Source organism: Oncorhynchus mykiss, unplaced genomic scaffold, assembly GCF_013265735.2.
Source record: "Oncorhynchus mykiss isolate Arlee unplaced genomic scaffold, USDA_OmykA_1.1 un_scaffold_399, whole genome shotgun sequence".
NCBI classification, from domain to species: domain Eukaryota; kingdom Metazoa; phylum Chordata; class Actinopteri; order Salmoniformes; family Salmonidae; genus Oncorhynchus; species Oncorhynchus mykiss.
The window spans coordinates 21,096-47,679 of NW_023493846.1; the positions used below are offsets into that span (position 1 = coordinate 21,096).

Sequence of the window (26,584 nt, forward strand, 5' to 3'; positions counted from 1 at the left end):
AATACTCCAGTTTCATCAGCTGTCCAGGTGGCTGGTCTCAGACGATGCTGCAGGTGAAGCCGGATGTGGAGTTCCTGGGCTGGCAGGATTACAATTCCTGGTCGTGAGGCGGGTTGGAAGTACTGGCAAATTCTTTACAAATGACTTTGATGCGGGAAACATTAGAGAAATGACTCAATCTGGCAACAGCTCTGGCAGACATTTCTGCAGTCAGCATGCCAATTGCGCGCGCCCTCAATTTGACAGCTGTGGCATTGCGACAAATGCACATTTCAGTGCGGCCTCATTGTCCTCAGCACAAGGTTAACGTGTCATCAGCCCCACCCGTCAAGTGGATGGATAACCTTGGAAAAGTCAAAATGCTCAAATTTGTGCACAATTTGAGAGCTTTCTTTGTGCATATGGGACATTAATGGGATCTTTCATTTCATCTCATGAAACATGGGAACAATTCACATGGTGATATTTGTGTTCACTATTGTTGAAGAATTGCCGAGTACTGTCTAATGAAGAGGGCTAGCTAAATCTTCTGAACCGAAACATCTGGTATTGTACCGCTGTCAAAAGTAGAGTAATTACTTAGTTTACTGTACATGCTGAGCTGTCAGTCAACCCAGAACATGGTCTTTTCTGTCCCATTGTCAGGTCATAAACACTGCTTTTCACAGCTACTCTTAATCCCAGTATGTTTGCATACTAAAGTCTATGAACGAGATGCGAGTCGTTGTCAGTAGGGCTCTACAGTATCTGTTGGTTCATCAGTGTTGTCAGTAGGGCTCGAGTATCTGTTGGGTCGTCAGTAGGGCTCTAGAGTATCTGTTGGGTCGTCAGTGTTGTCAGTAGGGCTCTAGAGTATCTGTTGGGTCGTCAGTGTTGTCAGTAGGGCTCTAGAGTATCTGTTGGGTCGTCAGTGTTGTCAGTAGGGCTGTAGAGTATATGTTGGGTCGTCAGTGTTGTCAGTAGGGCTCTAGAGTATCTGTTGGGTCGTCAGTGTTGTCAGTAGGGCTCTAGAGTATCTGTTGGGTCGTCAGTGTTGTCAGTAGGGCTCTAGAGTATCTGTTGGGTCGTCAGTGTTGTCAGTAGGGCTCTAGAGTATATGTTGGGTCGTCAGTGTTGTCAGTAGGGCTCTAGAGTATCTGTTGGGTCGTCAGTCTCATTGATTTGTGAGGCGTTTACCACCACATCCTGCCCTGCCTTGTCCACACCATTCATCAGGAGATCACAGTAAGACATGTCATTAAGTGGTAATATGTCCTGGCCCATTCCCTGATGAGAAGCAGGCCTTCACAACTACAGGCGTCCATGTCACAGACTGAGGAACAGAAGAGATGAGAACCCAACATCTACACCTTTGTACAGTTGGCGACCCTGATTAACAGCACAGATGGAAACTACACCTCCAGAGAGCTGCTCTGTTTACTGGACCCAATCACATTGCTTAATGTACCCCAGGATGAACACCACTGCCTCAATATTCACCTCACTGATCAGAGACAAAAGGCTCCAGAAAAGGGTTTTAATGAAACACTTTATTTCCAGATCCATAGTTTTACTTCAGCACTTGAAAGACGTCTCAAGGGTTGCAGGTGTGACATCAATGTCATCTTCTTCCATCTGTCGAGGAGCAAAGACATTTAATGAATCCTTTAGCAAACTGACCAACATTTAGATTAAAGGAAGACTGGCTCCCTAAATCATGTATAGTACACAATTCATCACCAATAACTCCAGATTTCAAGTAGCTCACCAGCTTGGAACCCCTAGTTGCAAGGGAAGACGTATTCTGTCTCAGCCTGGTCACCTGTAACCGTAAGACAGCTTCGTCTCAGTAAATGAAAACAACTTGACCAAATGTTCCTCAGAAGAGGGTAAAAATAACGTTTTGGGGAGGGTTAGTAGAGTAACTTACTTGGCTGGTAGTAGTCATAGATCTTGACCACTGCTGGCTTTAGATTCTGTACTGGGAACTCCTGTATGATGTCCAGGGTGATGTGGAAAGGAAGTGATGTCAGCTGTTGGGAGAAAAACAAACAAACGGGTCATTAAATGATCAAAGCAGAAGTTACTGTACATCAAAATATATTATGTTTAAATGAAGCCCATTATATGAAGTGCCATGTGAATGGTTTCAGACTGATAGATGGTTTTCACCTCACCTCTGTCAAGTACATTAACACATGGTCATCTTTGATATCAACACGATCCACTTGACTTGAACCCCTCAGCTGTGAAGACAAGTCATTGATATCGCATGAACAAAGAACCGTCATCCTTAAACAAAGGGACACAGACGAGGCAAGACCTCCATGGATAAAGGTCCCAACAACTCACCCTCCCCAAAGAGTCTGGATCTGGAGAAAACCCAGAGAGCATTTTCAAATCCACTATAATCATATTGGTGGTGAGCTCCTTTCCATGATATCTGAGAAAGATGATTGACAGCTGATTTTTTTATCCATAAAGACCAGATAAGCATTCTGACTGATCCAAGCCGAGGTACCAACTAGGTCAATATACACAGGTATACCAAAACTAATTCATTTGGGTCAAACCCATTCTGCAGGTCACACATTTACTAGAATTCATACAAATATGTCCTTCATTCTGACCGAGACTGGAGCTTCAGCGTGACTCTGGGTCTCAAAGACTTCCTGTTGCAGTCCACCTCTGGAGTCACCTGGATACTGAGCGTTGTGCTTCTGGTAGGACTAGGGACGTTGTAGCGGAGCACCACCTGGGATAGAGAAGAGGAAGTCAGGGAAACCATCCTGTCCGAATACAAACATTTTATGAGCCAGAAGAAACAGCTTCCCTGTACTGTGTATTAAAGGGCATCTTGCGCCACAGGACTGGAGGAGAGATGTGTTTTCACTGACCTGCACTGAGGCACAAGCACTGCCCTGCACTTCAACGCTGTACTTCCCTTCTGTGTCCTGCAGCGCCCTCTCCTGGTACAGAAGCTTGTTGTTTTGGTTCACATGGAAGAGGCACCGGTCCCCACTGGGAGACCTGACCGTCACTGTGCTGGCTCCTCCTCTACTGAACACCCTGGTGGAGTAGAGAGCCAGGGCCTGGAGGGCCACCACCGTGTCCTAGACATGCACACCACAGGACAATCAGTTCAAAATGAAAAGAGACCATTTTAAAAGGGTTGAATATTTCTCACATTGAACAGTTGCTAAAGTGACTAAATCCCAATTCCAGCCATTACGATGATGGTTTCTAGGCTCTATCAGTGGAAGGGAGCCTCACCAGGTTGGACATGAAGAACACATGCCCTGTGGTCTGATACGAGTCAATGTTTGTACTAGTGCACCATTTCAGACCACTGGTGTTTAGAAAGTATACCTGGGTGGAAGAGAAGCCTCCGTAGGCGTTCTGCTGCCTCACCAGCCACCTGACGATGCGGGAGGCGTAGCCCAGGTCAGAGGTCGACCGAGAAGAGGCACTGAGGGACGCCAGCAGAACGTAGGAGCTGATCTCCACCTCCAGGGAGGGCGAGGTCTCAGAGGAGGACTGGGACCAGTGCAGGAGACCCCCTGAGGGTTGAGGAGCACACACCAGAATAAGGACTAGCTTATTCATCCTAATACAGACTACACAATACAAAGTTCTGACCTCCCCAATTCATGTCCAAAACATTTTTTAGGAGCAAGAGTTTTTTTTTTCTTCTTAACAATAATTTAAAATTAATCATTTTATTGGGCCTCTCTGGAGTGCCAGATGGTCTGAGGGTTTGCACTTTTAGGAGTACTCCATTATCCAGGCATGCTCAATCAAGGCAAGACAGCGCTACCAGGATATAGCTCACCCTCTTGAAATGAGATGGTGTCGAGGTGCTGCAGAAGCCGGGCCCGTGTCTCCATGTCACCTGCCAGGGTGAAGGTGTAGGCCAGCAGAGCAGTAGCGTAGGTGTTGGACAAATCACTGGTGGAGTTCTTCAGGCAAGACAAGCTGTGGTCCACAACAGGATCCTAGAGCACAGAATGACAGCAGCACATTAAAAGCCAGCCTGGTCCCAGATCAGTTTGGACTGGGTTCCATTCAACTTGCTGTTCTGGGGCCTCAGGCAGTTCAAATTGTTGATTAGGGAACACTTTTTGCTGAGGAACGGGATTGTTTTTCCTTGTAGATTTTATTACATTTGTAAAAGGTATATGCAGAGGTCCCCTACTAAAGAGGCATGGCACTCTAAAAATAAAGCTGGAAAAAAAAAAAGACACCACCAACAGATCTGGGACCAGACTAGAGCACATTTCCTTTCTCACTTTACAGTAGCATACGGAGCCTAATATCAGTAGTAACAGATCTAAGCCCATTCTTTGTTATTTCATAGGCTACTTGCAGAGAAATGACTTCACTACATCGTAGAAGCTGTAAATGGCAGTTGATGTAAGACAGATTTCATACAGGAGGCTGAATGAGTTGCCTGTAATGACGGTGTGAGAAATGGTTCCATGGAGTGAAGCTACTTACCGTCACGGACATGTTGAGCTCCAGCATTGAAGCAGTGATGTAAGCCGTCAGTGTGACTTCATCCGTCACTCCACCCTAGAAAACAATGTCAAGACACCAACTGTATCTAGCCTGTTGAAATCAAACTACAACCTGTTTATTAGCAATATAAATACCTTAATTCTGTTGTTCAAGAGCTTCCCTAAAGTTCTGAAACAGCCACGTTGGCCTTGTTGACGTTCCAACCAAGTCTTGGATTGCTCCATCGTTGCCGGGTCAACATAGATGAAAGACTGGGCTTTGCCAAAGGATCTCAAGACAAAAGCAGTCAGCCTGAAGAAAGAAGTGGATTCATTTAAAAGCCCTGACATCATATCGTCAAGCTCCAAGTCATGACATCACACACGTCAGCTGTCCTATCCAGCGTCTCCATGCCAGAGATGCCATTTAATTGGTCAATACGTCATTGAAACTACCAGTGGGTGAAAAACAAGCCAAGTACTCACCAGGTGTTCCCCAAGCCTTGTCCAAACGTGCTGTACGCACCATCAGCATTCTTGTAGTTCAGCTGCCTTTGGTAACCTGCCGGTGGGTTATCATCATCAACGGTGACCAAGCGCTTGTTCTATTCCCAGAGTTGTGCCCCAAACGGCTCCCTATATATCAGGGCTCTCCAACCCTGTTCATGGAGAGCTACCCTCCAACCAAGTTGTAATTAACCCCCATTCAACCAGCTAATTATTAGAAGGGGAGCGAGATTAGGGTTGGAGTGAACCTACATACAGGACAGTAACAAGGTTGGAGAGTCCTGCCCTATGTAAGGAATAGGGTGCTATGAGACAGTGTCAATATTCTACCATCAAATGACTTCAGTAGAAAACCATGTGTTGGGTCAGTGATGTTAAGACATTGAGATCATCTGTCATGCAGCTCCGCTGTTACCATGACAGCAGGGTACACCGTGGAGAAACACTTTAAAATAGAAAACGAAATCCTCTAATTGGACAAATCCAGCCCGGTTTGTGGATTTGGCATCTAATCAAGACAGATTTGAAGGGACTCTCCTACCACTAGTGAGGAACTTGGTAGCCTTTTCTAGGATGGCTGGCGTGAGCTGCTCTGTGTTCCTCAGGTACTCCAGGATGTAGATATTGGGGGAGAGCAGGGCCATATTCTGCTCCCCACACCCATACGGCATCTGCAACAGTCCATCCAGGTTGTTGAGGGCCCGACCCAGGATGTCCCCTACAGAGAAACAAGGGACTTCTGTTACAGACTGTCCTCTTCTGCAAACAGCAGCATCGTCACTGGAGAAGGTTCGTCTTCCCACCACAACACAATGGTTTATTTTACCCAGAACCGAGAGGGAAATCCTAGCAGAGCCATCCACCACATTCTGGGGAAGTTGCAGTTCCACCTCCTCCGTCAGAGCTTCTCCTGTGGACACAAAGAGGAGCTGAATGAAGATGATCACATCAACCACCGTGAACATTCAACGTTGATTCATTACTGACCAGTAGGACACAGCAACCAGTTGTAGGTGTGGCTCTTCTCTGTTCCCTCAGCCTGGAGGAGGAGAGGGATTCATTTCAGAGGCAGTTCCACTAGACAGTATCTGTGCTACCTAACGTTAGTTCTCCCACAGCGGTAGACTACATACCTTCACCAGCAGGCTCCGTGTGACTGTGTCAACGCGTCCTCTCTCCGGTACGTTCACAACCCCGTTGTCACACTCAGTCTGGGACCGGACAGCCGCCGCACTAACAGACACGTTCAAAACCCCTACACACAGGACAGCGCAGGTTACACAACATCCAATACGGTGACAGTACACAACTCAGGTTGACATCCATTCTGCCGTTTGAACAGATGAAGACTAACCCAGGACAGAGGGGGCCATTGTCCAACTGAAGGTCTTTCGTCCATTGGCACACAAGCACGAGGAGTCCTGGACATCACGCAAGGGTGTGAGAGTGTAGTCTGAGGAAAGAGCTGGAGTCACAGAAACCTGCCAAAGAGGAGCACGGGGTAAGATAACGTGGAACGACACACAATACAACTCAAGAAACCATCCTTGTGCAGCGTCGTACCATGATGCACTTGGAGAGGTAGTTAAACACAGTGGCCTTCAGCTCAAAGTGCTCTCCCCGGATGACTGAGTAGGGCAGGGTGAGCTCCAGGAAGAAGGGCTGGAAGACCGTGAGCTCCACCAGAGGAGCCAGACCGAAGCCACTGGGGGCCAGGCAGAAGACCTCAGTCTCCCAGGTGGTGATGGTGTCTGGGACTGTCAGGGGGACATCTAGAGATCCAGACTCCCTGGAATACAGAGGTCAGAGTTCAAACAGAAAGCCACCACGTGTCTAATAGACAAGGACTAATTTCAGTTTGTTGTTACAAATGCATTTAAGCTTTATCTAACCAGGGACACCCATTGAGGTCAAAGGGTCTTTCCTAAGAGAAAGCTGACCTACAGTTTACAGAGGTTCAGGTTCCTAATCTACACCACTGTTTGGATATGAGGCAAGAGCTAAGAGGGCTTTCAGAGGTCAGCCTCACTCTGCAGAGCACTTACCCAACTTCCACAAGGTCCCAAATCCATGTCTCAGGGAAGAATGTACGGACCGTCTGTATGGGTGGCGGAGGTGGAGCGGCAAGTCCACCAGCCACAGCCATTTCAAGTCTAGGACCCGCTGATCCAGGCCTAGCCATTAGGCTGTAAGCTACTACCAACACAAAACATGGCCATTAGTGTCAAGTTAAAAATGGACTGAATGCTGCTGGGCTCAGTGAGTGCATGCAGTGTTTAGACCAGTTTAACCAGGCTTTGTTATTCTAGCAAATGGTCATCCATAACCCAAGATTCATTAGACTTGGCAATGAGAATAAGGGTTGGTAAGGACATCTCACCATAGGAGCGATAGTACTGGTTCCCCTGGTAACTGAGGCAGGAAGGTACTCTTATATCCAGGTTAGTCGCTAGCTTCAATCCCAGTGTCTAGAAAAAGCAGAACCAATTTAGTAATAAAAGTCAGTTTGTCATTCTATTAAGTTTAACACATTGTAACAGTATGGTGACTGATTCTTCCCAGAAAGAAGAGGCTTCAAGTTGAGAAAACAGGGCAGAAATATTTACCTGAAAAGCTGCATAAGGATCATTTGTCTGCTCAGACGGTCCATATGGGTGTGGTATTATGGATCTCCTTGGTCTAACACGTAAACATGCTACTGGATCTTCAAGCTCGTAGGGAACATAGGTCGTCTCCTTGACCGGTAGCAAATCAAATATCTGGAAAGGGACAACAGGGAGGTGTGAAATGACCTTGCTCATTGGGGACCAAACAGAACAGACTGAAACGACTACTTGGGGAAACACTCCATTTTGTTGTCCATTGCTAAACGTTTAGAAAGTTGTCCCATCAACAAGGAGGTGCTTTCCTGTTACTGAGAGGCAATAGAAAGTGGGCCTCAAGCCAGAGAATGAGTCCCATCACATTTGATAAAAGCTCCCAACAGTGAACAGATCCACTCCATGTCTGCTGTGGTCACTGGTTGTATTCCCAGCACCACCAAAACAGTAGGCATGGTGGTACCACTGTTGTTCACTTCAGTGAGCTGTGTTACCTTGTCAGCATCCAGCCTCTTCCCTGGCTCCATGATGCCAACACTCTGGTCAACAGCACTGAGCCCACAGAGGGAACCGGGCCGGGCCGAGAGATGCAGGGTGTTCTCCTCCCCTGGGACAGCGTTGGAGGGAGAGAACTCCACCAACACCTGGCAGACACAGATACCATTACTCCAGGTATGATACAGTCTGCATGGAAATACTGGACACCTTTCATAAAAGGACAACAATGTTTGTGATGTACAGTCACTGGGGATATGCCAGAGTCCTCCACACACACACCTTGTTCCTGAAGCATTTCTCAGTGGGGAAGTTCATGCTGTGGGCGATGACAGTCTCACTGGGTAGCATACTGTACACCAGGAGCTGAACCACCGGCGCCATCTCTGGGACCACTGCCAACGTCAAGGTGACGTCACCCTCGGCTACTGCAACGCAAAGAGCAGGTCACTCATTAAGCACCTTCCAGAACGTTCAGAATCACTTCATGAAACTCACTCACCAGGACTGTCCTGCTGCACAGTAACATTGATGTGTCCATGCTGAACTATGACCCCTCTGGACAAGGCCTGGAGGGAAAGGAAACAGTTCTCAGCAACAGAGTGGAGACGTTGCAACCTGGACTCATGGGGTAGACGTAACACGGTTAACAAATCCACGACTCCCATTAGTATGATACGTTAGCACCTATTCATTTGTGGATGCCCATCATCCATTTCATATAGGTTATGAATTTGCTAAATGTATTATTTATATATTACGAATTCCAATTTGTAACATGAGCAAGGTTGGGTTACAGTGGTTGATTAGGAGTATTGGTGTAGTTTAGGAACATCCTTCCTTTGAAAGTGTCTCGGGAAATGTCTGACATGATCCTGGTCAAAAGGAGTGCAAATAGGAAATATGGTGCTGTTTGAGAGGCACCATGGGTTTGCAGGTTGTTCCTGGTTCTACTCACCAGGTAGAGGACAGCCACAGAGCCCTTTGGGACAGTCTCCCCTACGACGGCATAGCGGATGGTGATCGACACCGCCTGCCCACACGCCAGTGGTTTCTCCACCTTCTGAATAGCCAGGGAGCTGGACGGTTTAATGTCAGGGGCAGCGGGCTGGATCAGCGAGAGTAGGTGTTGCCCTCTGTTGAAATAGGGGACCCTGTATCCTGGGTACTCCACTTGTGGGGCGTCGCTCACCTGGAAAGGAACAAAAGGAATAGTAACTAAAGGCCCAATCCTAAATCAACCCCTAGAGCCCGTCCTATATACAGTGGGGATCTGAGAGGATGACAGGAAGCAATATGGTAACAGATCCACTTTACTTCCACCTAGCCTGTTAGGGTCATGACCTCTGGGAATCGTTTCCCCAACTGTCCTGGGGACCCCAAGCGGTGCACGTTTTGGTTCCCCCGTCACAGGAATGTCAATTCCTATGTGTTCATTAATTAAATGCACTCCGTTTAAGAATGTGTAAGATTCTTATTTGTATAAAATAGACAGGGACCAGTCTTATCAAAATTAGATGACAGTATTTATTCTCGGAGCTCGCTGCCATGAAACCACCAACAGTTTATATACAAAATATGACATCATAGGTTATAAAAGGTCTTTCCTCCTATGACCAGGACAGAACAGGTTCAAAAGTTGATTCCAACCCACTAGCTCGCTCACTCCAGACACTTATCCAGATTCACTTCTGGAATCTTCACCTTCATCCATCACTATTTAAGAGACAGTTCCAGATAATGGAGAACTGTACCTTATCTAAACATCCCAAAGCTAAGTTGAGTCGGTTCAACCATAGGTTAACAACCCTTTTTGCCTGCTTAAAGACCCACAATCCCTTCCTTATGAATTAACATTATTAATCAGATATAATAAAGTTTAATTAGTTATAGTTCTATTTAAGATGTAGATATTGTATAGTCCCAGAGACTGGCATCGATTATAAAGTCTCTCAAACCTGGAAGGAATCATACTTACTACGAGGTTAATATTCTCTTTGGGCAGACTGGTTGTGTTGACGGAGAACCTGGCAATACCACGACTGTCCGTGGTTAGGTTCTGTAGTCGTAGATATGAGGACCAGCCTTTCTCCTCGAACAGGTAGACTAACATGTCAGAGATGGGTGTGTTGTTATATCGAACAGCATTTATCTGAAGAAAAGGGGGGGTTGTACGAATGAAGTGACACCACATACTGGTAGTTCAGGAAGTAGGACAAACCAAGCATCCACAATGCAACAGGAACAACATTTGGACTGACCTTGCCTTCGATAATTGATCCATGCTCATAGATTTGGGGCGTGTCAACAAATGTGAATTCTCCAATCACATAGGAGAGCTCTACATTTCTCTCCTCTGACAGTGTAATACCTGTCAAATGAAAACAAATATGGTATATTTCACAACGCAGAAAGTGAATTGCAGTGCAGCTTCCACAGAACATTAAAACAGCATTATATAAAACCCTGCTGCAGCACCAACGGACAAAAAGCTCTTTCTTACCAACCTTGAGCCAACGCAGAGTAACCCAAACTCAGTTCTGGGACCCCCCCCCCCCCCCCGGGTGCACCGTGTAGTTTCTTGCCCTGGCACTACAGCTGATTCAAATCACAACTACATTATGAGATGGTTATTCCAGTCAGCTGTGTAGCGCTCGGGCAAAAACCAAAACATGAACCCAGGGGAAACCCCAGGACAGTTAGGGAACCTGATCTAATGAAACAGCCAACAGTTACGTCGCCATCAGCTGAAGTGAAATGAAGGGTTTTGTATTGAGTCAACATGATGCATCTCATAATGATTGTGATGAGGACTTGCCTGTCCCCTCCTCCTGTACTTCTGCATGGAAACTAAACACGTCTCCCAGCAATTTCTCTCCTGCGTTCTTTGTGAAAAGTGCCATGTTGAAGACATAAGAAGCACAGCCAGTATGGTCCATCTAGGAAAAGCAGGCAGAACCACAAAAACACATTTAAATCCCATTCAAAATGTCATAGGTTGGTAAAAACAGCACTACTCGTTTTAGGAAAGCAGACAGACCTCTATTGACTCTTTGTGGCATGGAGGTGTGTAATCAGGAACTCCTTGTGGATTTCGCTCATCAACTGTTATTGGTATCACTGCATTGTCCACCAAAGGTCGGCACAACTTCACCCCTGCTTTACCAGGTACAGGCTGCCCATACGTGTATCTGATTTCAATTCACAACAAGACAAGTGTCAACTTCCTGCATCCAGTTACCATATTAAAAACGTAAGACCTAAAGGCTTGAAGTCAGGCGTTGAACACGGTCAATGAATCTGGACCTGTATTCATAGAGCCTCAGAACAGGATCAGTTTTAACTATAGATCATAATGAACGAGGTCACATGTCAAGTCTGGGACCTGATCCTAGAACAGCCATCCTAATCTGAGATGCTTTATGACCGAAGAACCAGCTGGTCACGTAAATGCCACTAACAAATCTCAGGGATCCTAGCAGCAGTTGAAGACTTGAGCAGTAGCACTATAGGTCTTCAATTAGCATGGGTCATTAATGCAGACCACATGCATATTTAAATAAGTGTATTTGAGTATCCTCAAATGCATAACAATTTCCAAGTGTATTATCAAATTAAGCTACAGTACTAGCAGAGGCTGCTGCCTACAGACTTGACATCATTGGAATACTAGTCACTAATAATGCTTACATACCTTGCATTACTCATCTCATATGTTTATACTGTATTCTATACCTCTGGCATTGATCATCTATATCGCTGCACCCTCAACATGAACCAAACACGTGTTGTGACCAATACAATGTTATTTACTTGTATTTTCAAATCCTTCATTTGAAATGTGAAAGTTAATGTAATACTTCTAATAGTAGTTGAACCCAGGTCTGCCTTCGCGTAATGAGATAATTAATGACATGTAGTGGAGTTCCACATCACCTTGTAACTACAGTACATTGCAAATCACCAATAGTGTTTACTCACTCTGCACACACTTTCACTTCATACTCCTCTTGAACAACGCTGATCTTGTCAGTGAGGTTCATGTTGATCTCAAACTTGGGCAAAACTACAGATAAAAAGAACAGCAGTGAACTCCAGAACGTTCCGGGATTGTGATGCAACATTACAGAGCATGAAAGAGAAACTCAACCTACCATACTGTTCTACCTTGAAGTTGTGGTAGATTTTCTCTCCACCAATCCACACTACAATGGTATAGGATCCTACAGGGGCTTCAGAGTTCAGGGGGTGAGAAAGCTGCAGAATGTTGCCACTGGATGTAGCGTTGACCCACTGTCCAATCCGGTTGTGATTAACGTCCTGTTGGTTCATAGGAAGGGGCATGTTCAGCAGGACACAACGTTGTGGAAAGTTCACAACAGTATACAGGACAAGGAGTCAGTTCTATCTGCAACATTCATCTACTGAAGAGGGCCCAGATTACACACAACACTGATTGGAAGTATTTAGCCAACTTGTACAGTAGGTGGATATGAGGATCTAGCTAGCAGGGGGAGTCATAATGCTGCAGTCTTTACACTGACAGTCAACATAAAGTTACACCAACAAGGATCTTACCTCAAGTTCCACAATGTTGTACTGTGAAGGGCAAAGACAAGAGATGGGGTCAGGTTTCATTAAGAACTCCAATGCCAAAACAGAGCATCGCTGTCTACAGCTACTAGACAGCTGATTGGCTTGGTCACTTAATGTAAACATCACATGTAGCATTTGCAATTCAATCTCAGGAAAAGATGACCCCATACATTCCAATCTGACCTATATGAATGGAAGCCTCATGTCCTGGCTGGTTGATTGCTGTACATAATACCAGACTGCGTTGTCCATCACAGTATTGTGACACTTCTGCATCTTGGATTGAAATAGTAGACTGAACTAAAATACTATTTTCAAACGTATATTTTCAACTCACCAGCTGATTGACGGGGCTAAAATGGGTATCCAAGGTGACGACTCTAAAAAGCACTGTAAACAGCCAACGACAAGACAAACACAATGAGAATATTAGAAGCATCATTTCAGGCAACTTTCTCAATTCCAAGGATTCCCAGAAATACTGGTTGAGGATTCCCAGCCTGATTCCAGTGTACATATCCTGAGTGAACCCAGGGGGATTTACTGCATCTGCACCACATTCCTGAACAACAAGGCTCTTCAGATGTCTACCGTTTCCCTCTACAATCCTCATAATGCAGGATGTTAGAACAGAGAGGACGGGACCAGACTGGGGAAGAGCTTTGCCAGCAATGATGGGGTTCTTTTCTACACAATTATTGCCTGATGCATTTCAAACAATACTTCCTTCAGATTTCAGTCTGACAGGACTTCATTGTAAAACTGTTATAGCCTCAAATAAACAAAGGGAGCATGGTGGGGTCGTGGATAACTGTTGATGTCAAAATGGGGTCAGGGGCCCAAAAAGGTCAACGCCCCGGAGTAAACCATTACAGAACATTGGCCCGTTTCTTAGCAACCAGACTAAAGGTGTACCGGCTCTAACATTACCCGTTTGTCCTGGTTTGTAGATTGGTTTGTCCGTTTGGATGAACGTCATGGGGCTGTAGGGTTTGATCATGACCCTTCTCTCCTCTGTTGATAGAAATGTTTCTCCTCGAACCTCCACCTTAAAGTTCAGCACTTTGTCGCTCTTCACACGAGGGGCCTGTCAGGGCCGGAAACAGGGACACACGGTGAACAAACGGACCGATAACATAGGACATTCAAATGTGGTGCCGTGTGGCCCAGTTGGTAAGAGCCACTAGCCACTTCAAGGTACAGCGTTTAACTACTGCAGGGATCCCATTATGCATTCAGCCTGCTGTAAGTTACATATATAAATGGTCTCAATAGTATATACTAGCATTCAATCAAAACCTGGCACAAATTGGAGCCCGAATCACAGAAAAGTTCTGGTAGGCCACCACTGACATTAACCATAAAATAAGCTGGCATTGCACAAAGAACCTAAGCGATGCGTCAAAGCTGAGCAGTACAGTCCACTCTTAATGGAATGGTTCTGGAAGTCCACAGTGCTGGGCTGACCTGAAACTGGACACAGCGGTGAAACTCTTGGTCAGAACTCTGGTGGAGAAGTCTCTTGTTCTGCCCGTCGGCCATCAGAGATACGGTCATGACCAGGGTCTCGTTGGGCTGCAGAAGGCTGGCACAAAGCTTGGCCTCTGAGCCTGCCTGGATCACTGCAGGAACGGCTACCATGTAAACCCTACAGAGAACACACCCGGCAACAGGAACATCAGTACATCTCTAAACACAAAGCCAGGTGAAATATACAGGGGGATAAAGATCTGCAGAAAGGGGAGATTAAAAATTGCTCTGACAAGAGAACGTTAAACCGAGACGAGAGAAGCAGGTCTGAGCACTAAATTCTAACTGCAGATGGACTTACGGTCTTGGAGTCTCTTGACAGACACAAAGCCAGTGAATGCAGGCAAAGAGGATCCATCTCCAAACCTGAAGCCCAGGAAGAACCATGACTAAAGGAGAAAAATAAACCAACAAGTCTGTTATGACCCAGTATTCCTACTGCACTGTAGACAGGTTGCGTCTACATGGGATACAGATTGCGGGCAATTGTCAAACCAGTTATGACTAGTATTCCTACTAGGAAGACCTGCAAGTTCATTTCCTGTCATTCTACCATTGGGCAAAGAATTTAACAATTGTATGATCAATTTCATGCAATTAATCATTTTTGCCAATGGGCAGAAAGAAGAGGCCAAATGCACTCTTATGTCCGTCAATTCTAGACATTCCCCCATGACTATGCCATTTTAATGATAACTGAGTGAGTGACTAACAAAATCAATGTTAGTCTAGTGTGCATAGTCTATGTTACTAAACACTTTTAGAGTGCATTTGCTATAGCCTGTAAAATATCAGATGAATGTAAAAAAAAAAAAAAAATGTAAAGTTAAGCGTTAATTTATTAGAAGTTAATCGCCGACCTGTTATGTGAATAATGATTGCACCACAAGTTGCCATAACACCTGTGGTCAAGGGATACTCACCACCGCGATTTGTATATCGATTTAGAAATGAGAAGACTCGGTCACGTCTTCTTAAATATCCTGCAGGTGCGCGGCTAGTTCCGGATTTGTTTTCTAGTTACTAAGCGCGCACACCTGCTGGATATTGAAGACGTTCGATTAAGCTGAACCTGGGTTGCACTTGACCGGGCATAACCGGTAGGGAGGAGCGCCTCTCAAAAGGAACAGTAATCTGCGCTGCCCATTCATAATAGTCAACAAGGCAGCATAGTCCATCGTTCAGGATCATCATCATGTCTTTTCGATAAAATGGTCGAGTTTTCCAATATTGGAAAGGCAGCTAAAGCACATAATGGGGATTTTGTCAACACCGAAAACTTAGGCCAATGACATGCATATGAAACTATCCTAAATCATTACTCCACGTGCTTAACCTTGTTTTGAACCGAATTCGCCTTTGGCGGCACCTGGCTCATGCCGGAAGGCAGCCCGGTTACAAAACGAATGCAATCCCGTATCACCATGAGCAAACTCCTCCCGGGCCTATATAAACCCTGAATTGCTTACACTATTGATGCGTTCGTATCCAAGTGGGAAGTGGGAAATTACCACATAAAACTGGGAAAAATCCACTTGAAATGCAACAACAAAACATTGTTTATAAAAAAAAGCTATCTATACTAAACAAAAATATAAAAATAAATATAAACACAACATGCAACAATTTCAAAGATTTTGCAGAGTAACAGATCATATAAGGAAATCAGTCATCTGAAATTAATTCATTAGGCCCTAATCTATGGATTTCACATAACTGGGCAGGGGTGCAGCTATGGGTGGGCCTGAGAGGGCATAGGCCCACCCGCTGGGGAGCCAGGCCCACCCACTGGGAGCCTGGCCCACCCACTGGGAGCCAGGCCCACCCGCTGGGGAGCCAGGCCCACCCACCCACTGGGAGCCAGGCCCACCCACTGGGAGCCAGACCCACCCGCTGGGGAGCCAGGCCCACCCACTGGGAGCCTGGCCCACCCACTGGGAGCCAGACCCACCCGCTGGGGAGCCAGACCCACCCGCTGGGGAGCCAGGCCCACCCACTGGGAAGCCAGGATCAGCCAATCAGAATTAGTTTTTCCCCACAAAAGAGCTTTATTACAGACAGAAATACTCCTCAGCACTTTACTTCCTGCGTTTATATTTGTGTTCAGTGTATTAATATGGTTTTTGAACACTATAATTGGTTTACATGCATGATGGCTTTACTGTTAGTTTATGTTTTGCACAGCTTGTTGGCCATTAGCCAATCAGTGTTTTTCTCAACGAGTTCAAAGCACATGGCAGGTTAGAACTAACGTAGCAGGTTAGGAGAACTAAAATAGCAGGTTAGAACTAAAGTAGCAGGTTAGAACTAACGTAGCAGGTTAGAACTAAAATAGCAGGTTAGAACTAACGTAGCAGGTTAGAACTAACGTAGCAGGTTAGAACTAACGTAGCAGGTTAGAACTAAAATAGCAGGTTAGAACTAACGTAGCAGGTTAGGACTAACGTAGCAGGTTAAGAGAACTAACGTAGCAGGTTAGGAGAACTAACGTAGCAGGTTAGGACTAACGTAGCAGGTTAGGAGAACTAACGTAGCAGGTTAGGAGAATTAACGTAGCAGGTTAGGAGAACTAACGTAGCAGGTTAGGAGAACTAACGTAGCAGGTTAGAACTAATGTAGCAGGTTAGAACTAACGTAGCAGGTTAGAACTAACGTAGCAGGTTAGAACTAACGTAGCAGGTTAGAACTAAAATAGCAGGTTAGAACTAACGTAGCAGGTTAGGACTAACGTAGCAGGTTAAGAGAACTAACGTAGCAGGTTAGGAGAACTAACGTAGCAGGTTAGGACTAACGTAGCAGGTTAGGAGAACTAACGTAGCAGGTTAGGAGAATTAACGTAGCAGGTTAGGAGAACTAACGTAGCAGGTTAGGAGAACTAACGTAGCAGGTTAGGAGAATTAACGTAGCAGGTTAGGAGAATTAACGTAGCAGGTTAGGAGAATTAACGTAGCAGGTTAGGAGAACTAACGTAGCAGGTTAGGATAACTAACGTAGCAGGTTAGGAGAACTAACGTAGCAGGTTAGGAGAACTAACGTAGCAGGTTAGGAGAACTAACGTAGCAGGTTAGGACTAACGTAGCAGGTTAGGAGAACTAACGTAGCAGGTTAGGAGAATAGCCAATATGCTACACTGGTTTATCAAGTTGTGCAGCCCAATCAGCCACACAAAACTTTCTTGACTGGCAACAAATCTACCCAATTAGCTGATTCGCTTTCCATACACGCACTTCTGTTGATCCACCCACATCTTTCGTAACGCCTACTTTCAGACACATTGCACATGGGAAGATCTCAATTGCATATTCCTCACGTCCTCTCTCCTCCTCAAAACCCATTGGATGAGAAAGCTAAAGGTCCCGCCCCTCTGACCTTTTTCCTCCAATGGGTTTTCGAGAAGGAGACGAGGAAAGAGGACGCGAGGAGTATGCAATTGAGTTCTTCCCCATGACTCCATTGAGATCATAGAGAATAATAGAGAAATCCCCATATCATTCCCATGATGGCGTCTGTGAGGCAATCTCCATTTTGCTGTAGTCAATTTTCTTCTTTTAAATCAAAATCAAATGTATTTACAAAAAAAACCTTTTTACATCAGCAGAAATATTTCAAATAAGGGCTGTGTTTCGTGTAGGTACCTGTAGTTCTTTATGATAAACATTTCCTTGTTTGACCACTAGGTTTTATGGGTGTTATGACTAATACTGTGGTACGCTGTAGCGCCTGTGACAGCGTGAGGCAATATCCATTTTGAAGTAGTCAATTTTCTTTCTCACGATTGGCTGTCCTGGTAGGACATCACTCCAACATGGTCACCAGGAGTGATCAGCCAATGAAGTTGGAAGTCCCACCCAGTTGAGTACATAAAAATGGTGGAAGCTCTAAATGGTGCTGCCCATGCTATACAGCCTCTTGGCCACTAGAGGCCTCTATCATTCTCTATGCTTTGAAACCGCTGGTCTACCATATTGGCACTCCCCAGTAGGAGCATTCCTCCATAGGAATGAATGGAATTCTACAGTATTTTGATGAAAGGTTTCAAGGACAAAACTACATGTATTTAAGTATTTTGTTGTTGTAGTCGGGGCCGTAACATTAGTAATAAAATATACATATACTTTAAGGACAATTACAGTTTTTTTTCTGTAAATATCATATTACCTTTTACAACAACAACAAACATTTATTAGAAATGTGCTCTTTATTTTGTGGCATGGTGTGAAATGCATTTATATAACCGTCCTCCAGGTGGTGCTGCTGTACAGTGGGTCAGAATAAGACACTTAGGAGACTATTGCCTATTATTCCTATTACTTGGTCTTGGTTTTGTTTTTTACTAGATCAAATTTAGAGTCAACGTTATGCTATTCCTGTGTTCTAAACAGGGTTGGATGAGTATTCCTGTGTTCTAAAGAGGGTTGGATGAGTATTCGTGTGTTCTAAAGAGGGTTGGATGAGTATTCCTGTGTTCTAAACAGGGTTGGATGATTATTCCTGTGTTCTAAAGAGGGTTGGATGAGTATTCCTGTGTTCTAAACAGGGTTGGATGATTATTCGTGTGTTCTAAAGAGGGTTGGATGAGTATTCCTGTGTTCTAAACAGGGTTGGATGATTATTCCTGTGTTCTAAAGAGGGTTGGATGAGTATTCCTGTGTTCTAAACAGGGTTGGATGATTATTCCTGTGTTCTAAAGAGGGTTGGATGAGTATTCCTGTGTTCTAAAGAGGGTTGGATGAGTATTCCTGTGTTCTAAACAGGGTTGGATGAGTATTCCTGTGTTCTAAACAGGGTTGGATGAGTACTCCTGTGTTCTAAACAGGGTTGGGTGAGTATTCCTGTGTTCTAAAGAGGGTTGGATGAGTATTCCTGTGTTCTAAACAGGGTTGGATGAGTATTCCTGTGTTCTAAAGAGGGTTGGATGAGTATTCCTGTGTTCTAAACAAGGTTAGATGAGTATTCCTGTGTTCTAAAGAGGGTTGGATGAGTATTCCTGTGTTCTAAACAGGGTTGGATGAGTATTCCTTTGTTCTAAGCAGGGTTGGATGAGTATTCCTGTGTTCTAAACAGGGTTGGATGAGTATCCCTGTGTTCTAAAGAGGGTTGGATGAGTATTCCTGTGTTCTAAACAGGGTTGGATGAGTATTCCTGTGTTCTAAACAGGGTTGGATGAGTATTCCTGTGTTCTAAACAGGGTTGGATGAGTATTCCTGTGTTCTAAGCAGGGTTGGATGAGTATTCCTGTGTTCTAAACAGGGTTGGATGAGTATTCCTGTGTTCTAAACAGGGTTGGATGAGTATTCCTGTGTTCTAAACAGGGTTGGATGAGTATTCCTGTGTTCTAAGCAGGGTTGGATGAGTATTCCTGTGTTCTAAACAGGGTTGGATGAGTATTCCTGTGTTCTAAACAGGGTTGGATGAGTATTCCTGTGTTCTAAAGAGGGTTGGATGAGTATTCCTGTGTTCTAAACAGGGTTGGATGAGTATTCCTGTGTTCTAAAGAGGGTTGGATGAGTATTCCTGTGTTCTAAAGTGGGTTGGATGTGTATTTTTCCCTACTATTTGATTCTACAGCATCCAACAACTGTAGGCCAATTGGTCTAATCCATCATTTACTGATGGAAGAGTCCCTTATACACAGTTATACTTCATCTCGGGTAACCCACAACTAAAATCTTACGTAATTTGATCAGAAACACCATTTATGTCTACATAGTCCATCCACGAGAGATTATTATAACCTTTTTATAATAACCTAAACATGTGTGATTAGGCAATAAGAGCTCTCTCTAGTTGAGTCAAGCAACAGATGAGTATCCAGGAAGTAAACATCCTGGATGGATATTTATCCTCGTCCTACATCAACTATTTACTTAAACTATATTGACTTAGTTTTCCACTGAATCTCACTGATAGGACTGTATAGACACTGCAGCCCGGGAGATTCAATAAGGACACTGCAGCCTGGGAGACTCAATAAGGACACTGCAGCCTGGGAGACTCAATAAGGACACTGCAGCCCGGGAGACACAAAAAGGACACTGCAGCCCGGGAGACACAAAAAGGACACTGCAGCCCGGGAGACACAATAAGGACACTGCAGCCTGGGAGACACAATAAGGACACTGCAGCCCGGGAGACACAATAAGGACACTGCAGCCCGGGAGACACAATAAGAACACTGCAGCCTGGGAGACTCAATAAGAACACTGCAGCCCGGGAGACTCAATAAGGACACTGCAGCCTGGGAGACACAATAAGGACACTGCAGCCTGGGAGACTCAATAAGAACACTGCAGCCCAGGAGACTCAATAAGGACACTGCAGCCCGGGAGACACAATAAGGACACTGCAGCCCGGGAGACACAATAAGGACACTGCAGCCTGGGAGACACAATAAGGACACTGCAGCCCGGGAGACACAATAAGGACACTGCAGCCCGGGAGACTCAAAAAGGACACTGCAGCCTGGGAGACTCAATAAGAACACTGCAGCCCGGGAGACTCAAAAAGGACACTGCAGCCTGGGAGACTCAATAAGAACACTGCAGCCCAGGAGACTCAATAAGGACACTGCAGCCTGGGAGACACAATAAGGACACTGCAGCCTGGGAGACTCAATAAGAACACTGCAGCCTGGGAGACACAATAAGGACAGTGCAGCCTGGGAGACACAATAAGGACACTGCAGCCCGGGAGACACAATAAGGACACTGCAGCCCGGGAGACACAATAAGGACACTGCAGCCCGGGAAACACAATAAGGACACAGCAGCCCAGGAGACACAATAAGGACACTGCAGCCCAGGAGACACAATAAGGACACTGCAGCCTGGGAGACACAATAAGGACACTGCAGCCCGGGAGACACAATAAGGACACTGCAGCCCGGGAGACACAATAAGGACACTGCAGCCCGGGAGACACAATAAGGATACTGCAGCCCGGGAGACACAATAAGGACACTGCAGCCCGAGAGACACAATAAGGACACAGCAGCCCGGGAGACACAATAAGAACACTGCAGCCCGGGAGACTCAATAAGGACACTGCAGCCTGGGAGACACAATAAGGACACTGCAGCCTGGGAGACTCAATAAGAACACTGCAGCCCAGGAGACTCAATAAGGACACTGCAGCCCGGGAGACACAATAAGGACACTGCAGCCCGGGAGACACAATACGGACACAGCAGCCCGGGAGACACAATAAGGACACTGCAGCCCGGGAGACACAATAAGGACACTGCAGCCCGGGAGACACAATAAGGACACTGCAGCCCGGGAGACACAATAAGGACACTGCAGCCTGGGAGACACAATAAGGACACTGCAGCCCGGGAGACACAATAAGGACACTGCAGCCTGGGAGACACAATAAGGACACTGCAGCCCGGGAGACACAATAAGGACACTGCGGACCTGCAAAACGATTAATCAAAATCTAAATCTGGCCCTTACCTTAAACCTAACCCAACTTTCAACCCTAACTTAACCTAATTGTACCCCTGTGTAGACTTTAAGAAACACTCTAGGTAGCCATTTGAATAGCCCACTCAACCCTGTGTAGACTTTAAGAAACACTCTAGGTAGCCATTTGAATAGCCCACTCAACCCTGTGTAGACTTTAAGAAACACTCTAGGTAGCCATGTGAATAGCCCACTCAACCCTGTGTAGACTTTAAGAAACACTCTAGGTAGCCATGTGAATAGCCCACTCAACCCTGTGTAGACTTTAAGAAACACTCTAGGTAGCCATGTGAATAGCCCACTCAACCCTGTGTAGACTTTAAGAAACACTCTAGGTAGCCATGTGAATAGCCCACTCAACCCTGTGTAGACTTTAAGAAACACTCTAGGTAGCCATTTGAATAGCCCACTCAACCCTGTGTAGACTTTAAGAAACACTCTAGGTATCCATTTGAATAGCCCACTCAACCCTGTGTAGACTTTAAGAAACACTCTAGGTAGCCATTTGAATAGCCCACTCAACCCTGTGTAGACTTTAAGAAACACTCTAGGTAGCCATTTGAATAGCCCACTCAACCCTGTGTAGACTTTAAGAAACACTCTAGGTAGCCATTTGAATAGCCCACTCAATCCTGTGTAGACTTTAAGAAACACTCTAGGTAGCCATGTGAATAGCCCACTCAACCCTGTGTAGACTTTAAGAAACACTCTAGGTAGCCATTTGAATAGCCCACTCAACCCTGTGTAGACTTTAAGAAACACTCTAGGTAGCCATGTGAATAGCCCACTCAACCCTGTGTAGACTTTAAGAAACACTCTAGGTAGCCATTTGAATAGCCCACTCAACCCTGTGTAGACTATTAAACACATTTATACAACAATAGCCTGTTAATGTAATGCTATTTCTTATCTACCGACTACACTTTAAAAGGTAAAGGTTCCTGGAGTATCCGTTAGTGGTTCTTCAAGTTGAAACTGTGGGGAACCCCTATAAGGTCCCCTATAAGGACCCCTATAAGGAACCCCTTTAACGCCCCCTATTAGGACCCCTATAAGGACCCCTATAAGGAACCCCTATAAGGACCCCTATAAGGACATCAAAGAACCCCTTTTAATGGATCCTCAAAGAACTAGAATCTTGTTTTAACTTCCCCCCCCCATTATTATTATCAATATGCATAACAATAACAATAACAACAACAACACAATATTTTAGTTCTCAGTGTTTATTGTGACTTTAATGGCAAAGCAAAATGTAAAAAATATTTTAATGTATTTATTTGTTATTTTACCGTTATTTTACCAGGTAAGTTGACTGAGAACATATCCTCATTTACAGCAACGACCTGGGGAATAGTTACAGGGGAGAGGAGGGGGGATGAATTAGCCAACTGTAAACTGGGGATGATTAGGTGACTGTGATGGTATGAGGGCCAGATTGGGATTTTAGCCAGGACACCGGGGTTACTCTTACGATAAGTGCCATGGGATCTTTAATGACCTCAGAGAGTCAGGACACCCGTTTAACGTCCCACCCGAAAGACAGCATCCTACACAGGGCAATGTCCCCAATCACTGCCCTGGGGCATTGGGATATTTTTTAGACAAGGGGAAAGAGTGCCTCCTGCTGGAGATATGAGGTAAAGTCCCAGCAGAGCCCGAAGTCCGATGGGTATATCCTCTGGTGTGTTGATGTTAATGTGTTGATGTTCTCCGTATCCACAGCCAGAATCAAATCAAATCAAATCAAATCAATTTTATTTATATAGCCCTTCGTACATCAGCTGATATCTCAAAGTGCTGTACAGAAACCCAGCCTAAAACCCCAAACAGCAAGCAATGCAGGTGTAGAAGCACGGTGACTAGGAAAAACTCCCTAGAAAGGCCAAAACCTAGGAAGAAACCTAGAGAGGAACCAGGCTATGAATGATTTAGCAGTGCATGGGGATCAAACAGGTTTCCTGTAGGGAGGGTGAAGTCTGTGAATCCAAAAAAATTGTCATTATACAGATGATTAACAAAACATGCACACGACAGTATTCATACCTTGGTTTCTGTGGTGAATGTGAATGAAAAAACCTGTTTTAATAATGGTTTTCATGCACATACCTTGTCCATAATGTAGAGGCCTGTGGGATATTTATTGAAGAGGCAAGGGAGGAGGATGGTATGTGATCTGCATAACATACCAATACCTTTTTATGCCTCCTCGTCTTCATGCCTGCAGACACAGACACAAAAGTGAGCAGTTCAGTCATCTGCACCCAATACAGCTAGCTGTCAACATATATTCCTCTAGCCTTCAACATACTCTTATAGCCTTCAACATACTCTTATAGCCTTCAACATATTCTTATAGCCTACAACATATTCTCATAGCCTTCAACATATTCTTATAGCCTTCAACATATTCTCATAGCCTTCAGTATGTATTCTTATAGCCTTCAACATATTCTAATAGCCTTCAACATATTCTTATAGCCTACAAAATATTCTTATAGCCTACAACATACTCTCATAGCCTTCAACATATTCTCATAGCCTTCAGTATGTATTCTTATAGCCTTCAACATATTCTAATAGCCTTCAACATATTCTCATAGTCTTCAACATATTCTCATAGCCTTCAGTATGTATTCTTATAGCCTTCAACATATTCTAATAGCCTTCAACATATTCTTATAGCCTTCAACATATTCTCATAGCCTTCAGTATGTATTCTTATAGCCTTCAACATATTCTCATAGCCTTCAACATATTCTTATAGTCTTCAACATACTCTTACAGTCTTCAACATACTCTCATAGCCTTCAACATATTCTTATAGCCTTCAACATATTCTAATAGCCTACAGTACATATTCTTATAGCCTACAGTACATATTCTTATAGCCTACAGTACATATTCCTATAGCCTTCAACATATTCTTATAGCCTTCAACATATTCTAATAGCCTACAGTACATATTCTTAAAGCCTACAGTACATATTCTTATAGCCTACAGTACATATTCCTATAGCCTTCAACATATTCTTATAGCCTTCAACATATTCTTATAGCCTACAGTACATATTCTTATAGCCTTCAACATATTCTTATAGCCTACAGTACATATTCTTATAGCCGTCAACATATTCTTATAGCCTACAGTACATATTCCTATAGCCTTCAACATATTCTTATAGCCTTCAACATATTCTAATAGCCTACAGTACATATTCTTATAGCCTACAGTACATATTCTTATAGCCTACAGTACATATTCCTATAGCCTTCAACATATTCTTATAGCCTTCAACATATTCTAATAGCCTACAGTACATATTCTTATAGCCTACAGTACATATTCTTATAGCCTACAGTACATATTCCTATAGCCTTCAACATATTCTTATAGCCTTCAACATATTCTAATAGCCTACAGTACATATTCTTATAGCCTACAGTACATATTCTAATAGCCTACAGTACATATTCTTATAGCCTTCAACATATTCTTATAGCCTTCAACATATCCAAATAGCCTACAGTACATATTCGTATAGCCTTCAACATATTCTTATAGCCTACAGTACATATTCTTATAGCCTTCAACATATTCTTATAGCCTACAGTACATATTCCTATAGCCGTCAACATATTCTTATAGCCTACAGTACATATTCCTATAGCCTACAGTACATATTCTTATAGCCTTCAACATATTCTTATAGCCTACAACATATTCTCATAGCCTTCAACATATTCTTATAGCCTTCAACATATTCTCATAGCCTTCAGTATGTATTCTTATAGCCTTCAACATATTCTAATAGCCTTCAACATATTCTTATAGCCTACAACATATTCTTATAGCCTACAACATACTCTCATAGCCTTCAACATATTCTCATAGCCTTCAGTATGTATTCTTATAGCCTTCAACATATTCTAATAGCCTTCAACATATTCTCATAGTCTTCAACATATTCTCATAGCCTTCAGTATGTATTCTTATAGCCTTCAACATATTCTAATAGCCTTCAACATATTCTTATAGCCTTCAACATATTCTCATAGCCTTCAGTATGTATTCTTATAGCCTTCAACATATTCTCATAGCCTTCAACATATTCTTATAGTCTTCAACATACTCTTACAGTCTTCAACATACTCTCATAGCCTTCAACATATTCTTATAGCCTTCAACATATTCTAATAGCCTACAGTACATATTCTTATAGCCTACAGTACATATTCTTATAGCCTACAGTACATATTCCTATAGCCTTCAACATATTCTTATAGCCTTCAACATATTCTAATAGCCTACAGTACATATTCTTAAAGCCTACAGTACATATTCTTATAGCCTACAGTACATATTCCTATAGCCTTCAACATATTCTTATAGCCTTCAACATATTCTTATAGCCTACAGTACATATTCTTATAGCCTTCAACATATTCTTATAGCCTACAGTACATATTCTTATAGCCGTCAACATATTCTTATAGCCTACAGTACATATTCCTATAGCCTACAGTACATATTTTTATAGCCTTCAACATATTCTTATAGCCTTCAACATATTCTTATAGCCTACAGTACATATTCTTATAGCCGTCAACATATTCTTATAGCCTACAGTACATATTCCTATAGCCTTCAACATATTCTTATAGCCTTCAACATATTCTAATAGCCTACAGTACATATTCTTATAGCCTACAGTACATATTCCTATAGCCTTCAACATATTCTTACAGCCTTCAACATATTCTAATAGCCTACAGTACATATTCTTATAGCCTACAGTACATATTCTAATAGCCTACAGTACATATTCTTATAGCCTTCAACATATTCTTATAGCCTTCAACATATCCAAATAGCCTACAGTACATATTCGTATAGCCTTCAACATATTCTTATAGC

General features: G+C 43.9%; 1 protein-coding gene across 3 annotated transcripts; it reads right to left on the reverse strand.

Annotated features, from left to right (window-relative positions):
* Positions 1–1,502: 1,502 nt before the first annotated feature.
* Positions 1,503–15,234, reverse strand: LOC110513708 (alpha-2-macroglobulin-like). Of its 3 annotated transcripts, none has more exons than XM_036974075.1 (37): positions 15,127–15,234; positions 14,505–14,592; positions 14,141–14,321; positions 13,604–13,760; positions 13,011–13,063; positions 12,656–12,676; positions 12,232–12,397; positions 12,059–12,143; positions 11,118–11,268; positions 10,896–11,016; positions 10,339–10,448; positions 10,056–10,229; positions 9,036–9,269; positions 8,580–8,646; positions 8,360–8,502; positions 8,077–8,226; positions 7,589–7,741; positions 7,363–7,450; positions 7,028–7,178; positions 6,546–6,771; positions 6,337–6,463; positions 6,116–6,237; positions 5,970–6,021; positions 5,809–5,892; positions 5,524–5,700; positions 4,962–5,037; positions 4,632–4,788; positions 4,477–4,551; positions 3,812–3,974; positions 3,349–3,539; positions 2,877–3,092; positions 2,610–2,734; positions 2,332–2,422; positions 2,157–2,225; positions 1,910–2,012; positions 1,748–1,801; positions 1,503–1,614 (listed from the first exon to the last, which is right to left on the reverse strand). In XM_036974075.1, exons 2-36 carry the CDS (start codon positions 14,588–14,590, stop codon positions 1,761–1,763), a joined length of 4,386 nt encoding a protein of 1,461 aa, XP_036829970.1. In that variant the 5' UTR covers positions 14,591–14,592; positions 15,127–15,234; the 3' UTR covers positions 1,503–1,614; positions 1,748–1,760. The 3 variants fall into 3 exon arrangements, with proteins under 3 accessions (XP_036829970.1, XP_036829969.1, XP_036829968.1); XM_036974074.1 differs by having other exon boundaries at positions 7,028–7,175; positions 8,360–8,505; positions 15,127–15,233; XM_036974073.1 differs by having other exon boundaries at positions 8,360–8,505; positions 15,127–15,233.
* Positions 15,235–26,584: the final 11,350 nt, after the last annotated feature.

What these genes read in the sequence shown, in the direction of transcription:
- LOC110513708 (XM_036974073.1), bottom strand. Translation starts at nt 14,590, where the DNA reads ATGGTTCTTCCTGGGCTTCAGGTTTGGAGATGGATCCTCTTTGCCTGC. An exon ending in CTGTGGCTGTCCTCTACCTG is followed by an intron (nt 8,647 to 9,035) that starts GTGAGTAGAACC and finishes CTTTCCCTCCAG; the next exon opens with GCCTTGTCCAGAGGGGTCAT. An exon ending in CACCATCTCATTTCAAGAGG is followed by an intron (nt 3,540 to 3,811) that starts GTGAGCTATATC and finishes CTCAACCCTCAG; the next exon opens with GGGGTCTCCTGCACTGGTCC.